Source organism: Zeus faber (genome assembly GCF_960531495.2).
Source record: "Zeus faber genome assembly, chromosome: 5".
Classification (NCBI taxonomy): Eukaryota; Metazoa; Chordata; class Actinopteri; order Zeiformes; family Zeidae; genus Zeus; species Zeus faber.
In genome coordinates this window covers 14,543,136-14,571,064 of record NC_137192.1, presented here as the reverse complement: position 1 = coordinate 14,571,064, position 27,929 = coordinate 14,543,136, and the positions used below count along the sequence as shown (strand labels likewise).

Below are 27,929 nucleotides of genomic sequence, written 5' to 3'. Positions count from 1 at the left end.
GCACTGACCCTGCCCAGTCTGCCGGAAATCAAAAGACGAAGAAGAAGGAAGAAAAACAACGAGAATAAGAAGAAAAACAAGAAGAAGAAGAAGAAAAAGTCCGAGAGCGGCAACAGGTCAGGTGGCTGTAGGCTCGGCGTGCGTCGGAGTTCCGGCTCGCGGTTTGTTGTTATTTCTTATCCCCGAAACATAACATTTAAACGAGTAATAAAGTACTTTAACAAATTTATTCGTGAAGCATTTAAACGATTAATGAAGTACTTTAACAAATTTATTCGAGATTAGCTTCATTCAGAACAGAGACCACACCAGTAGGGCGGTCCGGTAAAATTCTAAAATAAAAGTATAGTAGAGTTATAAGCTATACGCTCATAAGCTATATTTATATCGGTGGTTTGTTACGCATAGTGCCATTAAAAGCTTAGCTACTCAAACATAAGATGTACTTTCGAGAAATGTGTCTCGGTCTCCCAACCGCTGCTTCACACAATTCCCTTTCTAACAACGTCACATACACGCATAGCACACAGATCATACATGCATACGCTAATTAAACACGCTGATATCCAAGGTCAAGTTCAAGAGATTATTTGTCACATACATATCAGAGAGACAGGAGGTCGTTAAAATGATAAAGTTATTAAAACGACAGTCGTTTCAAATAATAAGTTTTAGATAATAAATCATTGTCTTAGTCCTCAAATAAAATCATATCGTACTACTTGTTGCTATTTAATATCCTGGTGGAGGATGGAACGAATTATTTGTTGCACCGGTGCAGTCGGCAATTTGACATTCTGAACCGTCGAATTCTGGTTTCAGAATGTATGTCGTGTCGTCTGTGGCAGATTTGTCATATAAGGACTCAAAAGATAGTGATGTCCTTTGTGATATTCATTGGCCGTTTGAATAAGTGCAAGATTGACAAACACGAGTTTTGTTTACCCCATTGCCTTCAGCCGTCTCGAAAAGTGCATCCTCTGTTGTAGTCTAGAGCAAAGGTTTTCAACGTGTACATGTCATGTGAGCGAGCTGTCGATGTGGACACAAAGATATTTTTCTATGAAGGAACCTGATTTATGCATACATTGTGAATCCACAAATGATCTCGGCCTTACCAATCCAACTCTTACAAATCCGTTGGGAGAATTACCAACAGCGTCAGGGTTTGTTACAATTACAACAAAAGCATATTCCATTGCAGACTATTTGGTTGTGTGTCATCTGGAATTTTATAACATTAACCTAAATAAAACCTACAGCCCTGCAAATAGGCCTTGAACAACATACGTCACTCCTACTAACCTGGACTGTATTGCTGCCCGCAGCTATATTTTACACATTTGTCCATATACAGTGGAGGAAATAATTATTTAATCCCCCACTGATTTTGTAAGTTTGCCCACTGACAAAGAAATGAACGGTCTATAATTTGTGGTAATTTTATTATGACAGTGAGAGACAGAATATCAAAAAGAAAATCACATTAAATAAAAGATGAATTATTTTGCATTTCATTGAGTGAAATAAGTATTTGATCCCCTATCAAAATACGACTTAGTACTTGGTGGAGAAACCCCTGTTGGCAAGTACAGAGGTCAGACGTTTCTTGTAGTTGATTACCAGGTTTGCACACATCTCAGGAGGAATTTTGGACCACTCCTCTTTGCAGATCCTCTCCAAATCTTTAAGGTTTCGAGGCTGTCGGTTGGCAACTCGAAGCTTCTGCTCCCTCCACAGATTTTCTATAGGATTAAAGGTCCGGAGACTGGCTAGGCCACTCCATGACCTTAATGTGCTTCTTCTTGAGCCACTCCTTTGTTGCCTTGGCTGTATGTTTTGGGTTATTGTCGTGCTGGAAGACCCATCCACGACCCATTTTTAGTGTCCTGGCTGAGAGAAGGAGGTTGTCACCCAGCATTTCACGGTACATGGCCCCATCCAGCTTTCCCTCAATGCGGTGAAGTCGACCTGTCCCCTTAGCAGAGAAACACCCCCAAAGAATAATGCTTCCACCTCCATGCTTGACAGTGGGGATGGTGTTCTTGGGGTCATAGTCAGAATTCCTTTTCCGCCAAACACAGCGAGTCACATCGATACTAAAGAGCTCGATTTTGGTCTCATATGACCACATCACCTTCTCTCAAGCATACTCTGAATCATTCAGGTGTTCATTGGCAAACTTCAGACGGGCCTCTACATGTCCATTGTTGAGCAGGGGGACCTTACAGGCGCTGCAGGATTTTAATCCATTACGTCGTAGTGTGTTACCAATGGTTTTCTTGGTGACTGTGGTCCCAGCTGCCTTGAGATCATTAACAAGCTCCCCTCATTTAGTTCTGGGCCAATCCCTCACCTTTCTTATGATCATTGATACCCCCGAGTTGAGATCTTGCGTGGAGCCCCAGACCGAGGGAGATTGACGGTCATTTTGTGATTCTTCCATTCTCGAATAATCGCTCCAACGGTTGTCTCCTTCTCACCCAGCTTCTTGCCAATGGTCTTGTAGCCCATTCCGGGCTTGTGCAGGTCTACAATCTTGTCCCTGATGTCCTTAGACAGCTCTTTGGTCTTGCCCATGATGGAGAGGTTGGAGTCTGATTGATTGATTTTGTGGACAGGTGTCTTTTATACAGGTAACAAGTTGAGACAGGTGCCGTTTATACAGGTAACGAGTTGAGATTAGGAGTACTTTCTTAAAGCGGGAGGACTAATCTGTGGGAGCCAGAGTTCTTTAAAGTTGGTAGGGGATCAAATACTTATTTCACTCAATGAAATGCAAATTTTCTTTTTCTTTTTTCTTTAATGTGATTTTCTCGATTTTCTTTTTGATATTCTGTCTCTCCCTGTTATAATAAACCTACCAAAAATTCCCACTAAAATTAGAGACCGTTCATTTCTTTGTCAGTGGGCAAACTTACAAAGTCAGTGAGGGATCAAATAATTATTTCCTCCACTGTACTTCTCATTCTTTTCTTGACTTGCACTGCTATTTCACATGAGAATTTTCCCATGGGATTAATACAGTTTAATCATATATCTTAATCACTTACCTTGCTATCTGAAGGAAACTATAGCAGCCATTGCAGTTTCCTTAAGGAAACAGCAGTAAGGAAACTGCTATGGCAATTCATGGAATCATATAGTTCACGACCTACCCAACCTATAAAAAATTATTACTTAAAACATATTAAATTAAGCTCTCTCATACCTGCTGACGCCCTGTATTAAATAATGATGACTGATTTGGATCATTGTAATTATATCAGTATATTGTATCATAGTAAACTACACATTGTAATCTGTATTTTTGCTTTACATTTGTTCAGCTGAACTATATCAAGGCAATGCAAACTAACAGTAAAAAACAAGATCTGCTGAAACCCCAACGAAAAGTTGTCAGAACCAGTGCAGGTGGTGATGTCCGACATGGCTGCAAGGTTGCAGCCCGCAGGCCTCCTTACAGGGTTGGATACACCTGGAACAGAGGTGGAAGGCTTAAAGAGATAAGGATAAGGTAAGGGGTTACATTATATTGCTCAACAACAATAACTAGTCAACTTCTGGAGAGATGTTAACAGTGTGCTGGCCCTATGCGGCCGTTCATGCATACATAGTCTACGAGTTGAGCTTTGTTGGGAATTTGCCGAATAGGTTTACATGTCATTCTAATTGACAGTTGTGACATCACAAAGACTGGATTCTTGAGCATTGCCTGCACGCTTAATAATACTTTTAATTTAAATTGTACCTTTAAAACTGACAAAGGCTTTGACACTAAAACTGAAAGCAAAAATACTAAATAGACGCTATGCACTGGCAGACACCTGGCACGGAAGTTCTTAAAGATATGGATGCAGAAAACCTTTGGCAGAGTTCATCCTTGGAAAGCAAGGTAACAGTTCTAATTTGTCCTAAAACAAATTAATCTGGCATGTTGAATTTCTACCTAGGTTGGCATTTCATTTTAATTTGAGGGGATTTGTATTCACTTCAGGTCCCACTATATTAAAATAGTGCTGCTCAAAGCTTTGGAATTATGGAGAGAAGAGTGGTGGACAACAAGGAGAGAGTGGAGCCTGACTGTGCGGGCAGAGTGTCACTATAGGTCAGTGTGGACCTCCAAGATGTTATTTAGCAATAAAGGATGAGTAACAATTTAATTGGAGTCACAACCAAATATGCAAAAATATGTCTTATTTGTTTTAGGTACACCCTTTACAAATGGACTTTCCAAAACTGGCAAAGATTCGTGTGTGTCAGAGGGAAAACAAAAAAGAAAATAAAAGATGCTGAATCCTATGGTATGGAAGGTTTGACTTGCTTGATTACTTTTAAGAGGGAGGTTTGACACACTTGTCAGATGTCAAAGGCATTAATGCACGTTCTTACACTTTTTTTTCCATTAGCTGAGAGGCAACTGGTGCGCCGGGTGGTGGACAGGTGGAAAGTATTTGTAGTAATGAGGCAAGTGAAGGCCGGAATGCGAGAGTCGGCATTTCAGCAGTACAGACTCACCACTCTCCGGTAAAATATTTCCTCCAGTCTACTGATTCTATTTAGTTTTTTAATTGTGCTTGACTTTTTGCCTCATTATTTTCATACATTTATTGTGTTGTTTTTTTTTTTTACCCATACAGCTCAGCTTGGAAGTTATGGCAGGGGAAGCTGCTGCACCACTACGACTTACGTGCTTTATCAGACCAGGCGTCGCAGCATTGGACGCTAACTGTACAGAGCAAGGTTATCTTGATTCACCTAACACACACTGTGTTCATCATATCACATTGTCAATATTGGTTTCCGAACCATGATAACTAACTAACTGCATTGCATTCTTACTTATTCCGATGATGTGTCAATACGCTCCTCCTGTCCTAGGCATGGCATAAGTGGAAAGATTCACACTTGGCTGTCGGCATTCATCAAGAGCAGGAATCCAAAGCCTCAGGCCATTTCAATGAAGCACTGCAGCGAAAGGCATTGGAGCACTGGAGAATCTGTATCCTTTTCCATTCACAAATAAACAATATAATGGAGAGTAACTGTTTTGCATTAGTGACACAATATTGTTTGGTTCTTGAGCTCAAAAGTAGACATGAAATTGTGCAGTGAGGAAGCTGAAAGAGATCAGTTGGCACGGCAGCACAGAGGGCATCATTTACTGGTAACAAGCAAGAAAGCGTAATAAACAATAAATACACCGCAGCGCAGCAGATGTAATGTCTAATGTTGATACTAGTGTCTTTTGGGTACAGCGTGCGGGATTACAAGGCCTGTCCCTGAACGTTGGCAAGAGAAGAGAAGAGCGACAGAATAAGGATGCGGCTGTCCAACAATATCACAAAACTGTAATTACTCACTGCCCTTCGGTTTTAACATCACCATGTCTAAACCCTGCGTTCCCCCTTAAGCTTAAGCCTTTATACATGTATTTTTTTTGTGCATCCATAGATGACAGGCAAATGTTGGAGATTGTGGCAGGACCGTCTAGATGAGGCAGAAGATCAGTGTCTTCATCAACAACTGGAAATTGCAGGGACACACTACAGGTGCTAATTATTGACAAAAACAAACGTTGGTTCAGTATAACTCCAAGCTCTTCCTATTTAATTTTTGTGATTCAATTATGTCACACACAAATATGTAATCTGAGTATTAAAATAAATTGACAAACAACTGACCATTTCTGGAATACATTTTAATTCAGTACGTACAATATAGCATTTTAAGACTATTTTTGATTTTAACTAGTTTTAGGATTTACCCTTATATTATTTATAGCCTTGAAGGCATAATTTTCATTTTGGGCAAGAAAATACACTTTCTTAGACTGACGGACTCCCAAACTTGAGTACATTTTCTTTTCACAAATCTTTCTGTTTTTATTTCATGAATTAAATCCAATGTTAAGTTTTGAGCGTAATTATATTTTACTTGGCAGAACTACACTGATGAGCTGCTTTTTTCATCAATGGAAGGAGGAGCTTGTTGAACACAGACGTATGCAGGTATTCAGAAGTTGTGCAGCATTTTTTATGTTAATATGTATGATATCCGCTGTTAGTACTGTTTTTATTTTTCTTATGTTATTTCATGGCATTACGTCTCTGATATTGTTTTGTAAATAGTGACTCTTTAAAAGGATCTGACTTTGATTCTCTGATTTAAATTATGGTTTGGAATTGTCCTAATTGTCCAGAAATTAAATTGGATTAACAAAAAAGTTTATCTGCTTTTGATCAGGCACTGCAGAAACGTGCAGACACTTGGTTTGCTGAACGCCTTTTGCCACGGTGTGTCAGCTCTTGGGTTGAGTTCAACATGCGGAGACGACTGCACAGGCAGAACAAAGAGAGGGCAGAGTGCTATTACCAGTGAGTTTACATAGAATGTATTTTCTGAAGAAGTTGGCCTTCACCTCATGGTGTTACGCTTGCATATCAAGAAGTGTTTTATCTGCTTCCAGTGATTGATCTTTTTTCTTTGTCGTGATTCGTAGGCGCCGTCATTACGTTTGGGTGTTTTACACCTGGTGGAAAAGGGGCGAAAAAAGTAAAGGGGAGAGACTGTCAATGCGGATGGTATGGAAGCCACATACATATGTCGACCAATTTGTTGGTACCCTTACAGCTCATTGGAAAAAATGCTTAGTTCCTCCTGAAAAGTAATGAAATTAAAAGCAATTTTCTCATGTATACCTGCATGCCTTTGGTATGTCATAGAGTAAAGCAAAGAAACTGTGAAAAGAGAAATTATTGTTTAAGAGATCAATTATATTCTAAAATGGCCTGGACAGATTTGTTGGTAACCCTTAGAAAAGATTATAAATAATTGGATTATAGTGAAACTAACTGTTTTCTTTAATTTGTATCACGCATGTCTTCAATCTTATAATCAGTCATTCAGCCAATTTAAATGGAGAAAAGTAGTCACTGCTGTTTGGTATCATCGTGTGCACCACACTGAACATGGACCAGAGAAAGCAAAGGAGAGAGTTGTCTGCGGAGATCAGAAAGAAAATGATAGACGAGCATGTTAAAGGTAAAGGCTATAAGACCATCTCCAAGCAGCTTGATGTTCCTGTGACTACAGTTGCAAATAATATTAAGAAGTTTAAGGTCCATGGGACTGTAGCCAATCTCCCTGTACGCGGCCGCAAGAGGAAAATCAACCTCAGATTGAACAGAAGGATAGTGCGAATGGTCCAAAGAGGTACAAGCTGAACTCCAAGGTCAAGGTACATCAGTCTCTGATCGCACCATCCGTCGCTATTTGAGTGACAGTGAGCTCCATGAAAGAAGACCCAGGAGGACTTCACTTTTGAAAGAAAAACATAAAATAGCAAGACTGGCATTTGCTAAAATGCACATTGACAAGCCACAATGCTTCTGGGAGAATATCCTTTGGACAGATGAGTCAAAACTGGAGCTTTTTGGCAAGTCACATCAGCTCTATGTTCACAGACGAAAAAATTAATAAGAAAAAAGACCATACCTATTGTGAAACATGGAGGAGGCCCGGTTATGTTTTGGGGATGCTTTTCTGCATCTGGCATGGGGTGCCTTGAATCTGTGCGGGGCACATTGAAATCTCAAGACTCAAGGCATTCTGGAGTGAAACGTACCGCCCAGTGTCAGAAAGCTCTGTCTCAGTCACAGGTCATGGTTCCTCCAAAAGGATAATAACCCAAAACACACAGCTAAAAGTACCCAAGAATGGATAAGAACAAAACATTGGACTATTCTGAAGTGGCCTTCTATGAACCCTGATCTGAATCCTATTGAACATCTATGGAAAGAGCTGAAACATGCAGTCTGGAGAAGACACCCTTCAAACCTGAGACAGCTGGAGAGGTTTTCTTAGGGAGAGTGGGCCAAACTACCTGTTGACAGGTGCAGAAGTCTCATTGAGAGCTACAGAAATCGCTTGATTGCAGTGATCGCCTCTAAAGGTTGTGCAACAAAATATTAGGTTAAGGGTCCCATCATTGTTGTCCATGCCATTTTCATTAGTTTTATTATGTAAAATATTCTGTTGAATCAAAGTCAAAAGCCAAGTCTTAATTTATATTAAATATGGAATAAACAATGATGGATGCCAATACTTTTGTGAGTTTCAAGTTATTTGAGAGAAAATTGTGTTGTTTTTTTTTTGTTGTTTTTTTGTCTAAGGGTACCAACAATTTTGTCCACATCCGTATATACAAGATTATTCTATGAGCTCATTTTAGGATGTTCGCTCTTGATGCAGAGCAGGAAAAACGTGTTGTGGTCTCCTGCTCTTTCCAGGCGATTCTGCATCACGAGCGGGTATGTCTGCAGAGAGTCTGGGCTCTCTGGATGCTACGGATGCAGCAGCGGGTCCATGGGAGGGAGAAAGAAGGAGCTGCTGATCATCTGTACCAGCAAAGGCTTCTTCACAAGACAATACAGCAATGGAAGGGCAAGTGCGCTGAGAAAAGGAAAAGGTGATCAATAACTCTATCGACCAATTCTGTTTGCATGCCTCTGTAAGAACATAATATTGGCTCCCTCACCTGTAAATCAACAGAGTTGTGTATGTTTCTACGCCAGGAGAAACCTAGAGCTGAAGGCTTGTCACCATTGTAGACACCGTTCCCTCAAGCTGGCTATGAATGGATGGTGTAAGGTAATACAGTTGTTTGTTGTATTCTGTGTAGTGTTTGGTAATTTCATTTGTGTGAGAGAGAGAATATACTGTGTGGACAATAAATATTGTGTGCCTCTGATTTAATTTTCTACCATCCAAATATTAGATGGCTTTGTTTTGATTGGCTGGCTTGAAAGCCCCACTTACTGTCACTTTTTTCCAAAACATTTGCCTGATGATGGTCTTTTTGACCGAAACATCACTTCATCCAATTTATGAATTTTGATTGCACCTTTAAACTGTGTGCACACATCTCTCTCTTATTTCTTAACTTTCACAGAATAAAGAAATTGTTAATTGTACAAAAAAATGTTTGATTTGGTATTTGTCTTTGAAAGCAAGCTTCTATCTGCAGAGCTTTTGATTTCTCACTTCAGTGTCCTTGATCAGTTTGTACAGACACAAAAAGAGGGAAACCGTAAGCTTGATCAGATGCGACACTATCATGATGCAAAGCTCATCAAGCGATCCTTTCAGGCTTTGAAGGTACAGTGTTGCTTTAAGTATCACTGCTGCCTCATGTTATGCAGGAACCAAGCCATGCTCATTTTTAGGCTCAAACACTGTGACATCCTTGCTACTGCAGGACCACCATCACCAGAGAGGCCGGATACATGGCCATGTGGAGGATCACTACAAGCTACAGATGCAGCGCTTACTCAGGTAATGCACACAAAACACAGATCTCATCCCCCTCTTCAGTGAAATTAACCTTTTGAATTTGAGCACTCCTTTTTTTCCTGATATGGATAAATTGTACTTGCCTTTTTGCTTAATCTAAAAGTTATGCCTACACAGGAGGGTTTTTGCTGTGTGGAAGGAAAATTCTCAGGTTCTTGCAGAAGCCAGGATTAAAGAACAAAGAGCACAGAGACACTTCCAGCGCCATCTTCTATTCGAGGTTAAAGCTCTTTTTCTATTCTTGGTACCTATTGTCTTTTTTTATGGATGGGCATTTCTTACCTAAGAGATTCTGTACTTCAGAGACCAAGCGGGCCACATTTAAACCCCAACAGATGACGCAAACAGCCACAACTTATTAAAGGAGACCTGTGCACAGACAGTTGGGTCTCTGATGGGCCTACTAACACGCAAACTGTGAAAAAAGACAACTCAGTCAGTTTTTTGTGAGCTGCCTGTTTCAGGAAACATGCCCTAAAATGAGCCATTCAGCTCTGCTGCCCTAACATTATCTTGAATTAAGAAGAATCTTTATTTGTCACACGGCACACACACCACAACACATGCATTCATGTGGCGGCGTCCACCAACAAACACACGCACACGCTTCAAATGGTGGCCGGTGTAAACCATCCTGGTTTGTCCTTCCTCCGGGGGGGCAGCCAGGAGCAGTGGGCAGCATACAGCAATGCGCCCAGGGACCAGTTGCAAATATCCATCGCTGGTCAGACGACGATGTTGTGCATGTTTTTGGACCTTACTGATGTTACAAGGAGGAAACCCCATGTGAGCACGGGGAGAACATGCAAACTCCACACAGAAAGGCCCCTAATCTGGAGATAACCCACCAAAGCTCGGTGCCAACTGACAGGTGAAGTGAATAACATTGCTCATCTCGTTCCAATGGCACCTGTCAAGGGGTGGGATATTTTAGGCAGCAAGTGAACAGTCAGTTCTTGAAGCTGATGTGTTGGAAGCAGAGAAATAAGCAAGCGTTAGGATCTGAGCCACTTTGACAAGGACCAAATTGTGATGGCTAGACGACTGGGTCAGAGCATCTCCAAAACAACAGGTCTTGTGGGGTGTTCCAGGTATGCAGTGGTTAGTACCTACCAAAAGTGGTCAAAGGAAGGACAAGCAGTGCATCGCAGTTTGCTGCATAGATGCAGACCGGTCAGAGTGCCCATGCTGACCCCTTTCCGCCACCAAAAGCGCCTACAATGGGCACGTGAGCGTCAGAACTGGACCATGGAGCAATGGAAGAAGGTGGCCTGGTCTGATGAATCAGGTTTTCTTCGACATCATGTGGAGGCCAGGGGCGTGACGCACTATTCCGCAGCTCCGATCGGAGCAACATTTTCTCCAAAGCAAATAACTCGAGAAGAAGAAAAGCAGAAGGGGGGAAAAAAAAAAGCAAATAACTAGATGAATTAAATGTACTCAATTTCCTGCCGCTGTTTCACTGCGAAGCAAATCAGAGATCACTCTTGAAATATTAAATAGCCGGTGGTTGGTAACCTCTGCACTACAGGACATTCCGTCATTGATAGTTGGGTTTATTTCCCATTTTAATCGCCACATCAGTGAAATTACTGGACATTGTGGTCAGGTGCAATCTCCCTTGTACACACAGTGAAATGCTGGAGGAGAGGGAGACGCGCCGGTGCGCTCGTGCGTTGCCGCCGACGCTGACATTGCACAGTTACCGGATATTTCTCCCGAATGTGCGTTCATTGTGCAACAAACTGGATGAAACTTATATTGAACTTTATTGGTCATCACATTCTCTAACGTTAGCCCAAACATTTACAAACTACTTTAAATTATTTATTTAGAATTGGACACATTACTTCCATGTTTCTCCGTTTCAACAGCTGGCTTGAAACCTACAGGAGCAACGCAAGACTTGAGAGCGATTCGTTCTTAGCGAACAAATCTTTGACTCGGGAGTTGGGAGCCGCTTTGCCGAAAGAGTCAACTCACAAACTTTTTGAACCACAAACAGAAAATATTTACAGGGGACTGAAGTAAAGTCTGAGGCAAAATAGGCCGAGGCATTTTGGCGTAATTCATATTTAATGTGACTAATTTACACACCAAAACTCCGTCGCTGAATGTGCGTCAAACAAACTTAATCTAATCGAACGACTCTTTTTGATGAGTGACTCGTCGAAAACCGAATCTGAAATAAAGAGTCAATCAAATAAAATCACCATCATCAATAAAGGTAACCATGTCAGATTAGCTTCGGTTAGAAAATTATAATTGTGACCATTAATTTCCCATCGTCTGTTAGACTAGCATAACATCAATGCACACCGCTTAATTTTTACATGACTCTTGGAAATTATAATTATACATTCATAACCAGATATGGCGGTTGAATATGAAGGTCATATCTTTGTTCATGAGGATTTTATCATTTCTTCCAGGCATTTCATGCATGGACACAAGCCGCGAGCCATGCTATAGCAAAGCGCAGCCACCAGGGAGAAGTGTTGACCTGGGCTCAGAGTCACATCCATCAGGGTAATAGTTGATGAATGATTGATTTACATTTTATATATATATATATATATATATATATATATATATATATATATATATATATATATATATATATATATATATATATATATATATATATATATATATATATATATATATATATCTCGTCTCAGTTCCACACGTTGTTTTTGTTCATCAGTCTTGTTACAGGATACTTTCAGACTGTGGAGGCTCAGAACAGTCAACACTCTGAAGGAGAGAATAGGCATGGATAAGGCAATACAGCACCACAACTCCAATCTTCTTTCTAGAGCTTTTGAGGCATTGAAGACTCACCGCTACCAATGCCAGAAATACAAGGTTCTTACCACCACATCTCAAAGATCTCTCTTTAGCTGTGAACATGCTGACATACTACCTCATGCCATTTTTATTATGATAACTCATAGGCCATGAAACAACAAGGAATATTGCGACTCAGACAGAAATGCTGCCGGGCGTACTTTGACCAGTGGAAAATGAAGGTATGTTACCCCTCCTTTACAATGTCTTAATTACATGAGACATTTACAGACCATAAATAAATGAGATGAAAAAGCCAAGATGGCCTTTCCCCTGGCTTTTTTTTAGTCTCTTTAAATGCAAGAAAATAGTTTTTAAAATGCCTTTTCTGAGTATAATGTAAACTCCTGGCAGGCACCTGATCTTTCCCTTCCTTCTACTAGCTGCAGAGCAGGAGGCATGAGTCCGAGCAGACGGAGCAGGCGCTCTGGCACTGGGCCCTCAGTCTCCAGGCCAAGGTTACACCTGCACACACACCAAAACAACTTATTTTAAAACCGTGTGAAAAGAGTAGGGCTCAGTATTGTTACCAAATGAACAAATAATACATGCCGCATTCACGTTTGGTGGGAAAACCTCTAGTTGTACAGTACATTTGGCTCACTGACGATCAACACAAGCACTGCTTCAGGTTCCAAATTAGGCATCATGTGTTACAGAATTTCTTGATATTTGAGGGTCAATGCAATTCTATCAGTATCATGAAAGTGTTTAATTTAAATTCCTAAACCCCCTATGCACACCATACTGTGCCTTTTTTCCTGAGTGATCTTATTGAAACATTGTGCGAAAGTGGTGTTGTATTAGGCCTCAAGGTGTTTGGTGTGTATTGTATGTTTAGGTGTTGCATGCATGGAGGCTGTGGGCCGCAGTGCGGCGCAGGAAGGAAGAGGTTCTGAAAATAGGGGCGGTGTTCTACAGAGACCACCTGCTGGTGGAAGGACTGACCTACATCCTCAAATACAGTGCTCATATGAACAGCATCAATGAACCCTGCCAAGAGCAAGTAAGTGTGTGTGTAAGTGTGTGTGTGGTCATCTTGGTGTCCTTTTAACTAATCCTGCTGTTCTCCAGAACTCTCGACCCCTTGAGAGAGTGAATCTGCAAGCGCTGTTTGAGTCAGGCACAACACTAGAGGTCAAAGGAGTAGTGCCAAAAAAAAGTGTGAGCGCCAGTTTGCAAACAGTTGGCTCAAAGAGTGTGACACATGGTGATTCCTTCTCACAGTCGGACCAACACAGTGTGACCAGCCAACAGTGAGTCTGTACCACAGTTTGCAACAATATCACAGTGTAATTCTTTAATAAAGCACGGTCTTAATCTCTGTGTTTGTCCTTTCTTGCAGACCCCCGTCACGTCCTCCTAGAACTCAGCCTCGGCCCCCACCACCACCGCTTGATTTTTCAGTTAAAGTTTTGGGGTAAAGTATTTATAAGTATTGTCTTGAGGAAATAGAAGATGCCATTTTATTATCATTTTTTTACTTACCTTGAACTGGTCATCTTCATCTTCCCATCTTCAAGAATAAGGGACACCTACAGAGCTGTAGTGACTACAGGGGAATAAAGTTGATCAGCCACAGCACGAAGCTATGTGAAAGGGTAGTGGAGGCTAGGTTAAGATGGGGTGGAGAAGAGTGTCCGGCGTGATCTGTGACAGAAGGGTTCCAACAAGAGTAAAGGGGAAGGTCTACAGGACGGTAGTGAGACCCAGCTATGTTGTACGGTTTAGAGGCGGTGGCACTGACAAAAAGGAAGGTGGCTGAACTGGAGGTGGCAGAGTTGAGGATGTTGAGATTTTCATTGGGAGTGACAAGGATGGACAGGATTAAGAATGAGTACATTAGAGGGACAGCTCAGGTTGGACAGTTTGGTGGAAAAGTGAGAGAGGCCAGATTGAGATGGTTTGGACATGTGTGTAGGAGAGATGAGAGTTACATTGGGAGAAGGATGCTGAGGATGGAGCTGCCAAGCAAGGAAAAGAGGAAGGCCAAAGAGAAGGTTTATGGGTGTGGTGAGGGAGGACATGCAGGCGGTTGGTGTAAGGGAGGATGATGTGCAGAACAGAAGGTATTGGAGGCAGATGATCCGCTGTGGCGACCCATAACGGGAGCAGCCCAAAGAAGACTTAACTTTAACTGGTGCATGCCCATTCAAAATGTAAGGCTTTCAAAGACAATTTACATTTACATTTAGTCATTTAGCAGACGCTTTTATCCAAAGTGACTTACAAGGGAGAATAACATTCAAGCTACATTGCGACAGAGATTAGTGTAACAACAACATTAGTGTAACAATAAATACTGCAAGGTAGTGCTAAGTAATTGTAGGTTAGGACAGGAGGTACTCACTGAAGAGCTGGGTCTCTAAAGTGCTTCTTAAAGACAGAGAGGGAGGTCCCTGCTCTGGTCATTTTTGGCAGCTCGTTCCACCAACGTGGAACTACAAATGAGAATAGCCTGGATTGCCGTGGCTGTATGGCCGGCAGAGCCAGGCGACACTCATTTGACGAGCGCAGCATCCGGGGGGCAACATTTGCTCTTACAAGAGCATTTAAGTAGGCGGGAGCATTCCCAGCAATCGCTCTGTAGGCCAGCATAAGAGACTTGAACTTGATGCGAGCGGCTACAGGTAACCAGTGGAGCTCGATGAGCAGCGGAGTGACATGTGCCCTCTTTGGCTGGTTGAACACCAGTCGCGCCGCCGCATTCTGTATCATCTGTAGTGGCTTCACCGCACAGGCCGGCAAGCCTGTTAAGAGGGCGTTGCAGTAGTCGAGGCGGGACATCACCAAGGTTTTTACCAGCAGTTGAGTGGCATATTGGGTCAGGTATGGCCTGACTTTTCGGATGTTGAGTAGTGTGAAGCGGCAGGACCGGGAGACGGCGGCAACATGGTCCGAGAATGTCAGTTGGTCATCAATAATGACACCAAGATTCCTTGCAGCCTTGGTAGGAACAAGAGATAGTCAATTTTAAAATCAATGTTGTGATAAATACCTTGTTTGGCCGGGAAGACCAGCAGTTCCGTTTTTGCCAGATTTAGTTGAAGATGATAATCCTTCATCCACGTGGATATGTCAGCGAGACAATCCGAGATCCGCGTCGAGACAGTGGGGTCGTCGGGCGGGAAGGACAGATAGAGTTGAGTATCATCCGCATAGCAGTGATATGAAAAGCCATGTGAGCGGATGATCGGGCCCAGTGAGGTGGTGTATATGGCAAAGAGGAGAGGTCCTAGCACCGAGCCTTGGGGCACCCCTGTGGTGAGGTGGTGAGGCACAGACAGCTGGCCTCGCCATGTCACACTGAACGAGCGCCCAGTGAGGTAAGATTCGAACCAGGAAAGTGCACTGCCCGTTATGCCCATACTTGAGAGTATGGACAGGAGTATGCTGTGATTGACAGTGTCAAAAGCAGCTGATAAGTCTAGCAGAATGAGAACCGAGGATTTGGCAGCAGCTCTAGCAGTTTTTAAGGCCTCTGTCACAGACAACAAGTCTGTTTCGGTGGAGTGACCACTTTTGAAGCCAGATTGAAGTGTATCGAGAAGGTTGTTTCTTGACAGGTATTCTGTAGCCTGTCTAGAGACCGCCCTCTCTAAGGTTTTGGAAAGGAATGGGAGGAGAGAGACCGGCCGATAGTTTTCTACTTGATTGGGATCGAGTGAGGGTTTTTTGAGCAGTGGTGCGACCCGAGCCGCTTTGAAAGCAGAAGGGAAAGTGCCAGAAGTTAGGGAAGAATTTATCATATGTGTGATTGCCGGGGTGATAGTCGGTGATATGGCTTGAAGGAGGTTAGATGGGATCGGATCTAGTGGACAGGTAGTAGGACGGCTACATGTTAGTAGTTTAGATACCTCACTTTCAGCGAGGGGGGTGAAACCAGGGAACCATGAGCCTAGGGCTGGAGAAGACAGTTTGTGAGTAAGTTGTTTCGTGAATTGGCTGCTGATGGCTGCCACTTTGTTAGTAAAAAAGGAGGCAAGGCAGTCAGCAGTGAGGTTAGTAGCTGGGGGAGGTGGGGGAGGGTAAAGCAGAGACTTGAAGGTGGCGAATAACTTACGTGTGTCTGTGGCACCGTTGATCCTATCGTTGAAGAAGGCCTTCTTAGCAGCAGTGATGCTGGAAGAGAAGGAGGACAGCACAGTTTCACAGTTTAACCAAATGTCAATGATTCAGTCCTGTGTGCACAATGGAAGACGAAACTGCTTGTTAAATTCCTACACCGGGGGAAAGACAGTCTTTGTGACCGAGTTGCAGAGCCCCAAGGGCCCCCCTCTGGCTCGCTGTTCGCAGTTGATTGAAAATTTGACCCACAAATCGGCTGGCTTAGTGGAATTTAATGATATCACAAAGTGCTGCTGCTGTACAGAGTGGCTTGCTGTTTGCTGGTCTATATAGAGTTTATTAATATTACATGTGTCGCATGTCCGAATTGCCACAAATTCGACTCCTTCTCACAGTCGGACCAACACAGTGTGACCAGGCAACAGTGAGTCTGTACCACAGTTTGCAACGATATCACATTGTAATTCTTTAATAAAGCACGGTCTTAGTCTCTGTTTGTACTTTCATGCAGGCCCTCATCACGTCCTCCTAGAACTCAGCCTCGGCCCCCACCACCACCACTAGATTTTCCAGTTAAAGCTTTTGGGTAACCTATTTATGAATACTGTCCTGAGGAAAAAGATGGTATTTTAATTTTTTTTACTTTACTTTAACTAATGCATGCCGATTTAAAATGTAAGACTTTCTAAGACATTGTTATTCCACAGTTTAGCCAAATGTCATTGATTCAGTCCTGTGTTCCACAATGGAAGAGGACGTTGCTGGTTAGAGTCATACACCGGGGAAAGACCGTCTTTGTGACTCAGTCGCAGAGCCGTGAGGGCGCCCCCCTCTGGCTCGCTGTTCGCAGTTTATCGAAAGTTCGACGCACAAATCTGGCTGGCTAAGTGGAGTTGGCTGATGTCACAAAGCGCCAACACGTGTCGTGTGTCGAATTGCATCAAATTCAACTCTGCACGCCCTTTGGTCCCCAGCAATACACCTGCCAAGTGTAAAGTAGATCGGATGAACGGTTATCAAGATAATCAAAGGACATACAGACAGATTACTTCCTTCATGATTAGATTACTGCAAACTAGTAATCGCGAATTGTTCACTTCCTTTTCTCTTTATGATAGTTCTCAAACGCAGTTATCGGCCCTGAATACTGAGACCATGGACGTACCTGGGAGGCATCAACTACAGGAAAAACCACAGAATACCTTATCACGCCTTCCAAAAGCCTCAACTAGTTCCAGGCCTTCCAGGCCTGTGACTGGCTCTGGAGCGACGGAGCAGGCCATCTTGCACACTGCCCCTCTTCTCCAGGCCAAGGTACCATTTGTACACACCAAAACAGCTTATTAAACAGTGTGAAAAGAGTCAGGCTGGTATTGTTACAAAATCTATCAGTACTGAATATCATTACTTAGTTTCTGGTATTAGGGAGTGAATGGTCATACACTTCTGTAACACATACAAAACATTCTGCTTCGAAAGAAAATGCCTTTTATAAACAAATAATACTGTACATGCCACATTCACGCTTGGTGCATAAACCTGTATTTTTGTCTCAATGACGCTCAAGTCAACACTTGAGTTTCCAAAGAGTGTGAGTGAGTGAGTGTATGTGTGTCCTTTTAACTAATCGTTCTCCAGAACTCCCAACCCCTTGGCTTTGAACCTCCCACACGCTGTATTTGGCATGTACTGTACTCGGTTGTGTTTTGATGTCTTTATAATCTGAACCGATTTTAACGAATGATTCTTTTAAGACAGCAGAGGCCATCAACTCTCATCTCGGAGATGATACTTTTGTCCCCCATGACCAATGTTATGAGCATTCAACAATGTGTTCAGGTATTAAACCTATTCTATTCTTATGTGCAGCACTTCTACATTGTATCTTAATACTAGTGTTTTTGTCACTTTGAAGGTCTACTCATATTTAAAAAAAAAAAAAAAAAAAAAAAAGCTATTTAATGGGATTTTTTTTCTCAAGAGAAGGGCATGACTCCATCAAATGAAGAAGTTGAGTTGAATGATTTAAAAGAAAAATGTTTGTTTCCACTTTAGGCCTGACTAAAGAACTGGTGAGCATGCAAGCAGATGTTAGACGCTTTCATCTTGAAAGGGAACTCCACCGGTAAACCCCCCCCACCACCACCACCTCCTTCATTGCACTAAATGGCCCCATTATAGTGGTTTTCCATTGTTGTACTTTAATATGGCAATGGTTGTACCTCTTGCTGGTGATGCATATTGTCTTCCTGTGTGTGTTTGTTTGCAACATGCTCATTCAGGGCCTGGAAGTCTATTCAAAAGGTTTTACATGCTTGGCTGCCCTCCAGCGCTGAAGAAGATCCGTATCGGGACGTTGTGCATCAGCAGTTAAAGAAGGTAACAGTCAAGTCTGGATAACTTTCATTTCCATCTGCCCATAACAAGACACATAATTTTATTATATATATTTTTTAAATTGTTTATCTGTTCATTAATTTGCTTTTATTTGTGAGGAACTGAGAGTGATATTGGCGTACAATCATGATCTTAGTCTCATGTGCGCCACTTATGGAGCCTGGAATTGGCTCTCTGTATCAGAATAATATCTTAAATATGTAAATTCAAGAGCCATATTAAAGAAAATCCGTTAGCATGTTATATATCTAGATTGAGGAAAACATATTGGTCTGTTCTGTTCAGTAAAGTAATTGATGTTTGATCATCATTAGCCCCATATAATAAAATAAGATATATATTTAAATACAGTTTGGATGATGTTTGCCATCATTATGTAACTATATAGTTATATGGAAAGTAAATCTTTTGGTATATATCTCAGCACTTTGAGCAAATTAAGAGGGGGGGGGGGGGACATGTATGGCCCAGAGCACTGTAAGTATAAATATACTGGTATTGGGCACAGCATTGTGACATGCATGCAAGTCTTTCACGCATTCTTCTGAGGCATCAGTTGATCTATAAATCTTTGGTTCTGGTAGAGGTTAAGCGAGGAGTTTTACTTTATTTACAATAAATGCTTTTAAATGGCACAAATTTAACATCTTATCTTTTTTTGGGTGCGGCGGCTAACAGTCAGAGGAGCACATGAGCGGATTATCAGCGGAACTGGCAACTCGCAAACCAGCGATGACTCTCCACATTGCGAGAGCCGAGCAGATCGGCACTTTCTTGAACAGCCCTGAATACTTGGCTCTCCTCGATGGATGTGATGCCTGTGCCCACAACACGACGGTAGCTTTTAACCAATAAACAAATGTTTTTTTGAAGTCGAGTGAAGGCGTTTACTTATTTTGGATTGATATTTATCTTGTCAGTTATCAGTTTTAATGCCATGGATATCACATATTTCAGTAAATACTACTTATTTTTGTTGTTTATTTTCATATTTTAGATTGCTTTTTTGTTTTTTTTAAGCAAGTTTTTCTTGTACCTTGATGATTTAAAGGGGACGTCTGTTGTGTCAGAGCCTGATCCAACCCTTACCCTAACTAAAGAACTAGGCCGTATGCAAGAGGAGGTGAAGGGTTTTCAGCTGGACTGGGAGCGGCTCCAGTAAGACCCCCTCCCCCCTTTCATTGTACCATAAGTGGCCTAATTATACTGCTTTTCAATAGTTTTACCTTAATGTGGCAATGGTTGTACCTCGTGCTAGTGATGCATATCTTTACATGTTTACATTTGCGTCATTCAGGTCCTGGAAATCTGTACGAAAGGTTTACCAGGATTGGTTGCGGTCCAGTGCTGAAGATCATCCGGAAAGGGACGGCACGCGTGAGGACTTAGAGAACGTAAGAGTAGAGTCTGGATAACTTTGATTTCCATCTGCAGATAACGATGCACATTAATTTTTATTTTTTTATTGCATTTTATTTTAGTTAGTTTGCTTTTATGAGGGATGAACTGACAATGTTATTGGCAATTGGTCTGAGGCAGTATGTTTAAGGTTGTGGTGTACAATAATGATCCCAGTCTCACGTACATGCTTCTAAAGCCTGATAGTATCCTTTTTTCAAAATAATATCTATAATATGAAAATCTGAGAGCTATACTAAAGAAAATCATTACCACATGTATCGGGACATGTATGACCAGAGTATCAAACAGTATTTACAGTGTAAGTATAAATATACTGGTGATGGACACAGCGCACACATTGTGACACGCAGGCGCTTGTTGCTGATGGCCTAAATCTTGCATGCATTCTTCTGAGGCAATTGTTGAATCATAAATCTTTGGTTCTGGAAAGTTTAAGAGGACAGTTTTACTTACATTTACAATCTATGCTTTGAAAAGGCACCAATTTAACATCAACTCTTTTTTATGTTTTTGGGCGGCCAACAGGTAGAGGAGCGCATTAACGGATTAACAGCGGAACTGGCAAATCACAAAACAGTAATGATTCTCCACGCTGTAAGAGTCGGGCGCATCTACGCTCTCATGAACAGCCCTGGATTCATCGCTCTCAGCAAGAGATGTCATGTCAGTGCCCACAACACAACGGGACCTTTTAACTAATGCAGATTTTTTTATAAAGCTGTGAAGGCATTTACTTTTTTGGATTGATAGTTATCTTGTGAGATTTCAGTGTTAATCTCATGGATATCAAATATGGAATATAATATATTTTAGCAAATGCTACTACCTATTTTTGTAATGTTTATTCTCATATTTTGAAGTGTATTTTTTTTCCATGTAGGTTTTTTTTCTAGTACTGTGCATGCGTGCGTGCGTGCGTCTTGGTGTCCTTTTTAACTAATCCTGCTGTTCTCCAGAACTCCCGACCCCTTGAGAGAGTGAACCTGCAAGCGCTGTGTGAGTCAGGCACAACACTAGAGGTCAAAGGAGTCGCACCAAAAAAAAGTGTGAGCACCAGTTTGCAAACGGTTGGCTCAAAGAGTGTGACACATGGTGATTCCTTCTCACAGTCGGACCAACACAGTGTGACCAGCCAACAGTGAGTCTGTACCACAGTTTTCAACAATATCACAGTGTAATTCTTTAATAAAGCACGGCCTTAGTCTCTGTGTTTGTCCTTTCTTGCAGGCCCCCGTCACGTCCTCCTAGAACTCAGCCTCGGCCCCCACCACCACCGCTTGATTTTTCAGTTAAAGTTTTGGGGTAAAGTATTTATAAGTATTGTCTTGAGGAAATAGAAGATGCCATTTTATTATCATTTTTTTACTTACCTTGAACTGGTCATCTTCATCTTCCCATCTTCAAGAATAAGGGACACTTACAGAGCTGTAGTGACTACAGGGGAATAAAGTTGATCAGCCACAGCACAAAGCTATGTGAAAGGGTAGTGGAGGCTAGGTTAAGATGGGGTGGAGAAGAGTGTCCGGCGTGATCTGTGACAGAAGGGTTCCAACAAGAGTAAAGGGGAAGGTCTACAGGACGGTAGTGAGACCCAGCTATGTTGTACGGTTTAGAGGCGGTGGCACTGACAAAAAGGAAGGTGGCTGAACTGGAGGTGGCAGAGTTGAGGATGTTGAGATTTTCATTGGGAGTGACAAGGATGGACAGGATTAAGAATGAATACATTAGAGGGACAGCTCAGGTTGGACAGTTTGGTGGAAAAGTGAGAGAGGCCAGATTGAGATGGTTTGGACACATGTGTAGGAGAGATGAGTTACATTGGGAGAAGGATGCTGAGGATGGAGCTGCCAGGCAAGAGGAAAAGAGGAAGGCCAAAGAGAAGGTTTATGGATGTGGTGAGGGAGGACATGCAGGCGGTTGGTGTAGGGGAGGATGATGTGCAGAAGAGAAGGTATTGGAGGCAGATGATCCGCTGTGGCGACCCCTAACGGGAGCAGCCCAAAGAAGACTTAACTTTAACTGGTGCATGCCCATTCAAAATGTAAGGCTTTCAAAGACATTTTAATTTCACAGTTTAACCAAATGTCAATGATTCAGTCCTGTGTGCACAATGGAAGACAGAAACTGCTTGTTAAAGTCCTACACCGGGGAAAGACAGTCTTTGTGACTGAGTTGCAGAGCCCCAAGGGCTCGCCCCCCTCTGGCTCGCTGTTCGCAGTTGAAAAGTTTGACCCACAAATCAGCTGGCTTAGTGGAATTGAATGATATCACAAAGTGCTGCTGCTGTACAGAGTGGCTTGCTGTTTGCTGGTCTATATAGAGTTTATTAATATTACATGTGTCGCATGTCCGAATTGCCCCAAATTCGACTCCTTCTCACAGTCGGACCAACACAGTGTGACCAGCCAACAGTGAGTCTGTACCACAGTTTGCAACGATATCACATTGTAATTCTTTAATAAAGCACGGTCTTAGTCTCTGTTTTTACTTTCATGCAGGCCCTCATCACGTCCTCCTAGAACTCAGCCTCGGCCCCCACCACCACCGCTTGGTTTTCCAGTTAAAGCTTTTGGGTAACCTATTTATGAATACTGTCCTGAGGAAAAAGATGGTATTTTAATTTTTTTTACTTTACTTTAACTAATGCATGCCGATTTAAAATGTAAGACTTTCTAAGACATATTAATTCCACAATTTAGCCAAATGTCATTGATTCAGTCCTGTGTTCCACAATGGAAGAGGACGTTGCTGGTTAGAGTCATACACCGGGGAAAGACCGTCTTTGTGACTCAGTCGCAGAGCCGTGAGGGCGCCCCCCTCTGGCTCGCTGTTCGCAGTTTATCGAAAGTTCGACGCACAAATCTGGCTGGCTAAGTGGAGTTGGCTGATGTCACAAAGCGCCAACACGTGTCGTGTGTCGAATTGCATCAAATTCAACTCTGCACGCCCTTTGGTCCCCAGCAATACACCTGCCAAGTGTAAAGTAGATCGGATGAACGGTTATCAAGATAAGGACATACAGACAGATTACTTCCTTTATGATTAGATTACTGCAAACTAGTAATCGCGAATTGTTCACTTCCTTTTCTCTTTATGCTAGTTCTCAAACGCAGTTATCGGCCCTGAACACTGAGACCATGGATGTACCTGGGAGGCATCAACTACAGGAAAAACCACAGAATACCTTATCACGCCTTCCAAAAGCCTCAGCTAGTTCCAGGCCTTTGGTCCTGAACCCAAGTCCTTTTGTGACTGGCTCTGGAGCGACGGAGCAGGCCATCTTGCACACTGCCCCTCTTCTCCAGGCCAAGGTACCATTTGTACACACCAAAACAGCTTATTAAACAGTGTGAAAAGAGTCAGGCTGGTATTGTTACAAAATCTATCAGTACTGAATATCATTACTTAGTTTCTGGTATTAGGGAGTGAATGGTCATACACTTCTGTAACACATACAAAACTTTCTGCTTCGAAAGAAAATGCCTTTTATAAACAAATAATACTGTACATGCCACATTCACGCTTGGTGCATAATCCTGTATTTTTGTCTCAATGAAAAGTGTGTGTGTGTGTGTGTGTGTGTGTGTGTGTGTGTGTGTGTGTGTGTGTGTGTGTGTGTGTGTGTGTGTGTGTGTGTGTGTGTGTGTGTGTGTGTGTGTGTGTGTGTGTGTGTGTGTGTGTGAGAGCTTTTAACTAATCGTTCTCCAGAACTCCCAACCCCTTGGCTTTGAACCTCCCACACGCTGTATTTGGCATGTACTGTACTCGGTTGTGTTTTGATGTCTTTATAATCTGAACCGATTTTAACGAATGATTCTTTTAAGACAGCAGAGGCCATCAACTCTCATCTCGGAGATGATACTTTTGTCCCCCATGACCAATGTTATGAGCATTCAACAATGTGTTCAGGTATTAAACCTATTCTATTATGTGCAGCACTTCTACATTGTATCTCAATACTAGTTTTTTTGTCACTTTAAAGGTCAACTCATTAAAAAAAAAAAAAAAAAAGCTATTTAATGGGATTTTTTTCTCAAGAGAAGGGCATGACTCCATCAAATGAAGAAGTTGAGTTGAATGATTTAAAAGAAAAATGTTTGGTTTCCACTTTAGGCCTGACTAAAGAACTGGTGAGCATGCAAGCAGATGTTAGACGCTTTCATCTTGAAAGGGAACTCCACCGGTAAACCCCCCCCCCCACCACCACCACCTCCTTCATTGCACTAAATGGCCCCATTATAGTGGTTTTCCATTGTTGTACTTTAATATGGCAATGGTTGTACCTCTTGCTGGTGATGCATATTGTCTTCCTGTGTGTGTTTGTTTGCAACATGCTCATTCAGGGCCTGGAAGTCTATTCAAAAGGTTTTACATGCTTGGCTGCCCTCCAGCGCTGAAGAAGATCCGTATCGGGACGTTGTGCATCAGCAGTTAAAGAAGGTAACAGTCAAGTCTGGATAACTTTCATTTCCATCTGCCCATAACAAGACACATTATAATTTTATATATATATATAAATTATTTTTTTTATGGTTTTTCTTTTAATTAATTTGCTTTTATTAGTGGGGAGCTGAGAATGATATTGGTTTGTATACGTTTGTGGCGTACAATCATGATCTTAGTCTCATGTGCGCCACTTATGGAGCCTGGAATTGGCTTTCTGTATCAGAATAATATCTTTAATATGTAAATTCAAGAGCCATATTAAAGAAAATCCGTTAGCATGTTATATATCTAGATTGAGGAAAACATATTGGTCTGTTCTGTTCAGTAAAGTAATTGATGTTTGATCATCATTAGCCCCATATAATAAAATAAGATATATATTTAAATACAGTTTGGATGATGTTTGCCATCATTATGTAACTATATAGTTATATGGAAAGTAAATATTTTGGTATATATCTCAGCACTTTGAGCAAATTAAGAGGGGGGGGGGGACATGTATGGCCCAGAGCACTGTAAGTATAAATATACTGGTATTGGGCACAGCATTGTGACATGCATGCAAGTCTTTCACGCATTCTTCTGAGGCATCAGTTGATCTATAAATCTTTGGTTCTGGTAGAGGTTAAGCGAGGAGTTTTACTTTATTTACAATAAATGCTTTTAAATGGCACAAATTTACATCTTATCTTTTTTTGGGTGCGGCGGCTAACAGTCAGAGGAGCACATGAGCGGATTATCAGCGGAACTGGCAACTCGCAAACCAGCGATGACTCTCCACATTGCGAGAGCCGAGCAGATCGGCACTTTCTTGAACAGCCCTGAATACTTGGCTCTCCTCGATGGATGTGATGCCTGTGCCCACAACACGACGGTAGCTTTTAACCAATAAACAAATGTTTTTTTGAAGTCGAGTGAAGGCGTTTACTTATTTTGGATTGATATTTATCTTGTCAGTTATCAGTTTTAATGCCATGGATATCACATATTTCAGTAAATACTACTTATTTTTGTTGTTTATTTTCATATTTTGGATTGGGGTTTTTTTTCAACCAAGTTTTTCTTGTACCTTGATGATTTAAAGGGAACATCTGTTGTGTCAGAGCCTGATCCAACCCTTACCCTAACTAAAGAACTAGGCCGTATGCAAGAGGAGGTGAAGGGTTTTCAGCTGGACTGGGAGCGGCTCCAGTAAGACCCCCTCCCCCCTTTCATTGTACCATAAATAGCCTAATTATACTGCTTTTCAATAGCTTTACCATAATGTGGCAATGGTTGTACCTCATGCTGGTGCTGCATATCTTTACATGTTTGCATTTGCATCAATCAGGTCCTGGAAGTCTGTACGAAAGGTTTACCAGGATTGGCTGCGGTCCAGTGCTGAAGATCATCCGGAAAGGGACGGCACGCGTGAGGACTTGGAGAACGTAAGAGTCTGGAACACTTTAATTTCCATCTGCAGATTACGTTTGCGCATATATTTTTTTTTGTATTGCATTTTATTTTAGTTAGTTTGCTTTTATGAGGGATGAACTGACAATATTATTGGCAATTGGTCTGAGGCAGTATGTTTAAGGTTGTGGTGTACAATAATGATCCCAGTCTCACGTGCGCTGCTCCTAAAGCCTGATAGTATCCGTTTTTCAAAGATCTGAGAGCTATATTAAAGAAATCCATTACCATGTTAGATGTCTAGGTTGAGGAAAGTGTTTACTGTTCAGTAAAGTAATTGTTTGGATCATTTGTTTGATCATTATCAGCCCCATTTTATAAAATGATATATTTTAATCTAGATTTTTGATGTTTGCCATCAGTATTTTAATAAACTTACCAAGTTCAAGAGATTATTTCTCACATACATATACCAAAGAATTTACTTTCTGTAACTACTGTACATAGTTATGCAAAGTAAATGATTTGGTTCACATCTCTGCGCCTTAAGTTTTCATGTATGACCAGAGTATCAAATAGTATTTGCAGTGTAAGTATAAATAAACTGGTGATGGACACGGCGCACACATTGTGACATGCAGACGCTTGTTCCTGATGGCCTAAATCTTGCATGCATTCTTCTGAGGCAATTGTTGAATCATAAATCTTTGGTTCTGGAAAGTTTAAGAGCACAGTTTTACTTACATTTACAATCTACGCTTTGAAATGGCACCAATTTAACATCAACTCTTTTTGTTTTTGGGCGGCCAACAGTTAGAGGAGCGCATTAACGGATTAACAGCGGAACTGGCAAATCACAAAACAGTAATGATTCTCCACGCTGTAAGAGTCGGGCGCATCTACGCTCTCATGAACAGCCCTGGATTCATCGCTCTCAGCAGGAGATGTCACATCAGTACCCACAACACAACGGGACCTTTTAACTAATGCACCTTTTTTTTTTTTTTTTTTTTTTACAAAGCTGTGAAGGCATTTACTTGTTGGGATTGATATTAATCTTGTCAGATTTCAGCTTTAATCCCATGGATTTCAAATATGAAATAGAATATATTTTAGCAAATGCTGCTACCTATTTTTGAAATGTTAATATTCATAGTTTGAATTGTGTTTTCTTAAAGTATGTTTTCCTTGCACTGCATTCTCTGTCTGGTCGTAAGAATAAATAATGTAATGCTATTTAAAATTACCTTAAGGAGGATTTAAATGTATATTTAATACAACACAGTTAATTAATTCTATTATATAATTAGAGGCCCCAGAATCGTGATTGTGGCGCCTCCCCTTGCGGCTGCCTGCGCGAGCACCTTGTGTCGATTACGCACATTTTAGTATTTCAAGTTCAAGTTCAAGAGATTATTTGTCACATACTATTTTTAGAGCTTATTGTGCGTAATCACCAGGTGTCATGACATTTCACTGCATATATGTATGACTGTATGTATATGTATGTGACAAATAATCTCTTGAACTTTGATTGCTACTTTGGATTTATTGGTAGTCTTACGGGTCCTGTCAAAGTTCAAAGTTCAAGAGATTATTTGTCACATACATATACATACAGTCATACATATATGCAGTGAAATGTCATCAGGGCATCAGTTTGAGCCCCTGCACACTGCAGATATCAGGACTGTTTCTTAAAAAACGTCTTAAAAAAGGAAGCGTGAAGAAAGGTAAGCTACTCTAGCTAAGTATAAGTGAGGCTAACAAGTGGCGATAAATCGTATTTTTATCGTTGTGGGATATGAAAATGCATGATAAACAAATTGCAAAAGACTGCCTGAAATGCGATTAATTTGAAAAATAATTTTCTTTACATGTGCAATGCCTTCACACTCAGCGATGGCTAACTGCTAAAACATAACCAGCAAAGTGGCTGATCAGAACAACGCATGTGCGAGTCCAAAATGGCGTCTTGTCTCTGGAACAGGATCTGGATC

The 27,929-nt window shown here is 41.5% G+C and overlaps 1 protein-coding gene across 1 annotated transcript; it reads left to right on the top strand.

Moving 5' to 3' along the window:
- Positions 1–94: 94 nt before the first annotated feature.
- On the top strand, positions 95–27,929 carry sfi1 (SFI1 centrin binding protein). Its single transcript, XM_080000984.1, has 44 exons — positions 95–161; positions 3,330–3,517; positions 3,824–3,895; positions 3,998–4,108; positions 4,210–4,304; positions 4,410–4,527; positions 4,641–4,743; positions 4,882–5,002; positions 5,097–5,167; positions 5,259–5,351; positions 5,455–5,552; positions 5,945–6,011; positions 6,247–6,377; positions 6,503–6,584; positions 8,292–8,470; positions 8,577–8,652; positions 9,064–9,159; positions 9,260–9,336; positions 9,472–9,574; positions 11,787–11,883; positions 12,062–12,138; positions 12,588–12,662; positions 13,046–13,210; positions 13,279–13,460; positions 13,550–13,624; positions 17,391–17,586; positions 18,027–18,111; positions 18,328–18,397; positions 18,555–18,651; positions 19,348–19,506; positions 19,721–19,827; positions 19,967–20,063; positions 20,617–20,754; positions 21,048–21,229; positions 21,319–21,393; positions 22,590–22,664; positions 23,192–23,402; positions 23,916–24,000; positions 24,205–24,274; positions 24,435–24,531; positions 25,253–25,411; positions 25,622–25,728; positions 25,868–25,964; positions 26,743–27,929. The coding sequence occupies exons 2-44, from the start codon at positions 3,348–3,350 to the stop codon at positions 26,914–26,916; spliced, it is 4,815 nt and encodes a 1,604-aa protein (XP_079857110.1). The 5' UTR covers positions 95–161; positions 3,330–3,347; the 3' UTR covers positions 26,917–27,929.

Bases quoted from the DNA above. Each gene is read 5' to 3' on its own strand.
- sfi1 (XM_080000984.1), top strand. From the start codon at position 3,348: ATGCAAACTAACAGTAAAAAACAAGATCTGCTGAAACCCCAACGAAAA. The intron at 5,003-5,096 runs GTATCCTTTTCC...GCTCAAAAGTAG, and splicing joins ATTGGAGCACTGGAGAATCT to ACATGAAATTGTGCAGTGAG. The intron at 17,587-18,026 runs GTACCATTTGTA...GATTCTTTTAAG, and splicing joins CCCCTCTTCTCCAGGCCAAG to ACAGCAGAGGCCATCAACTC.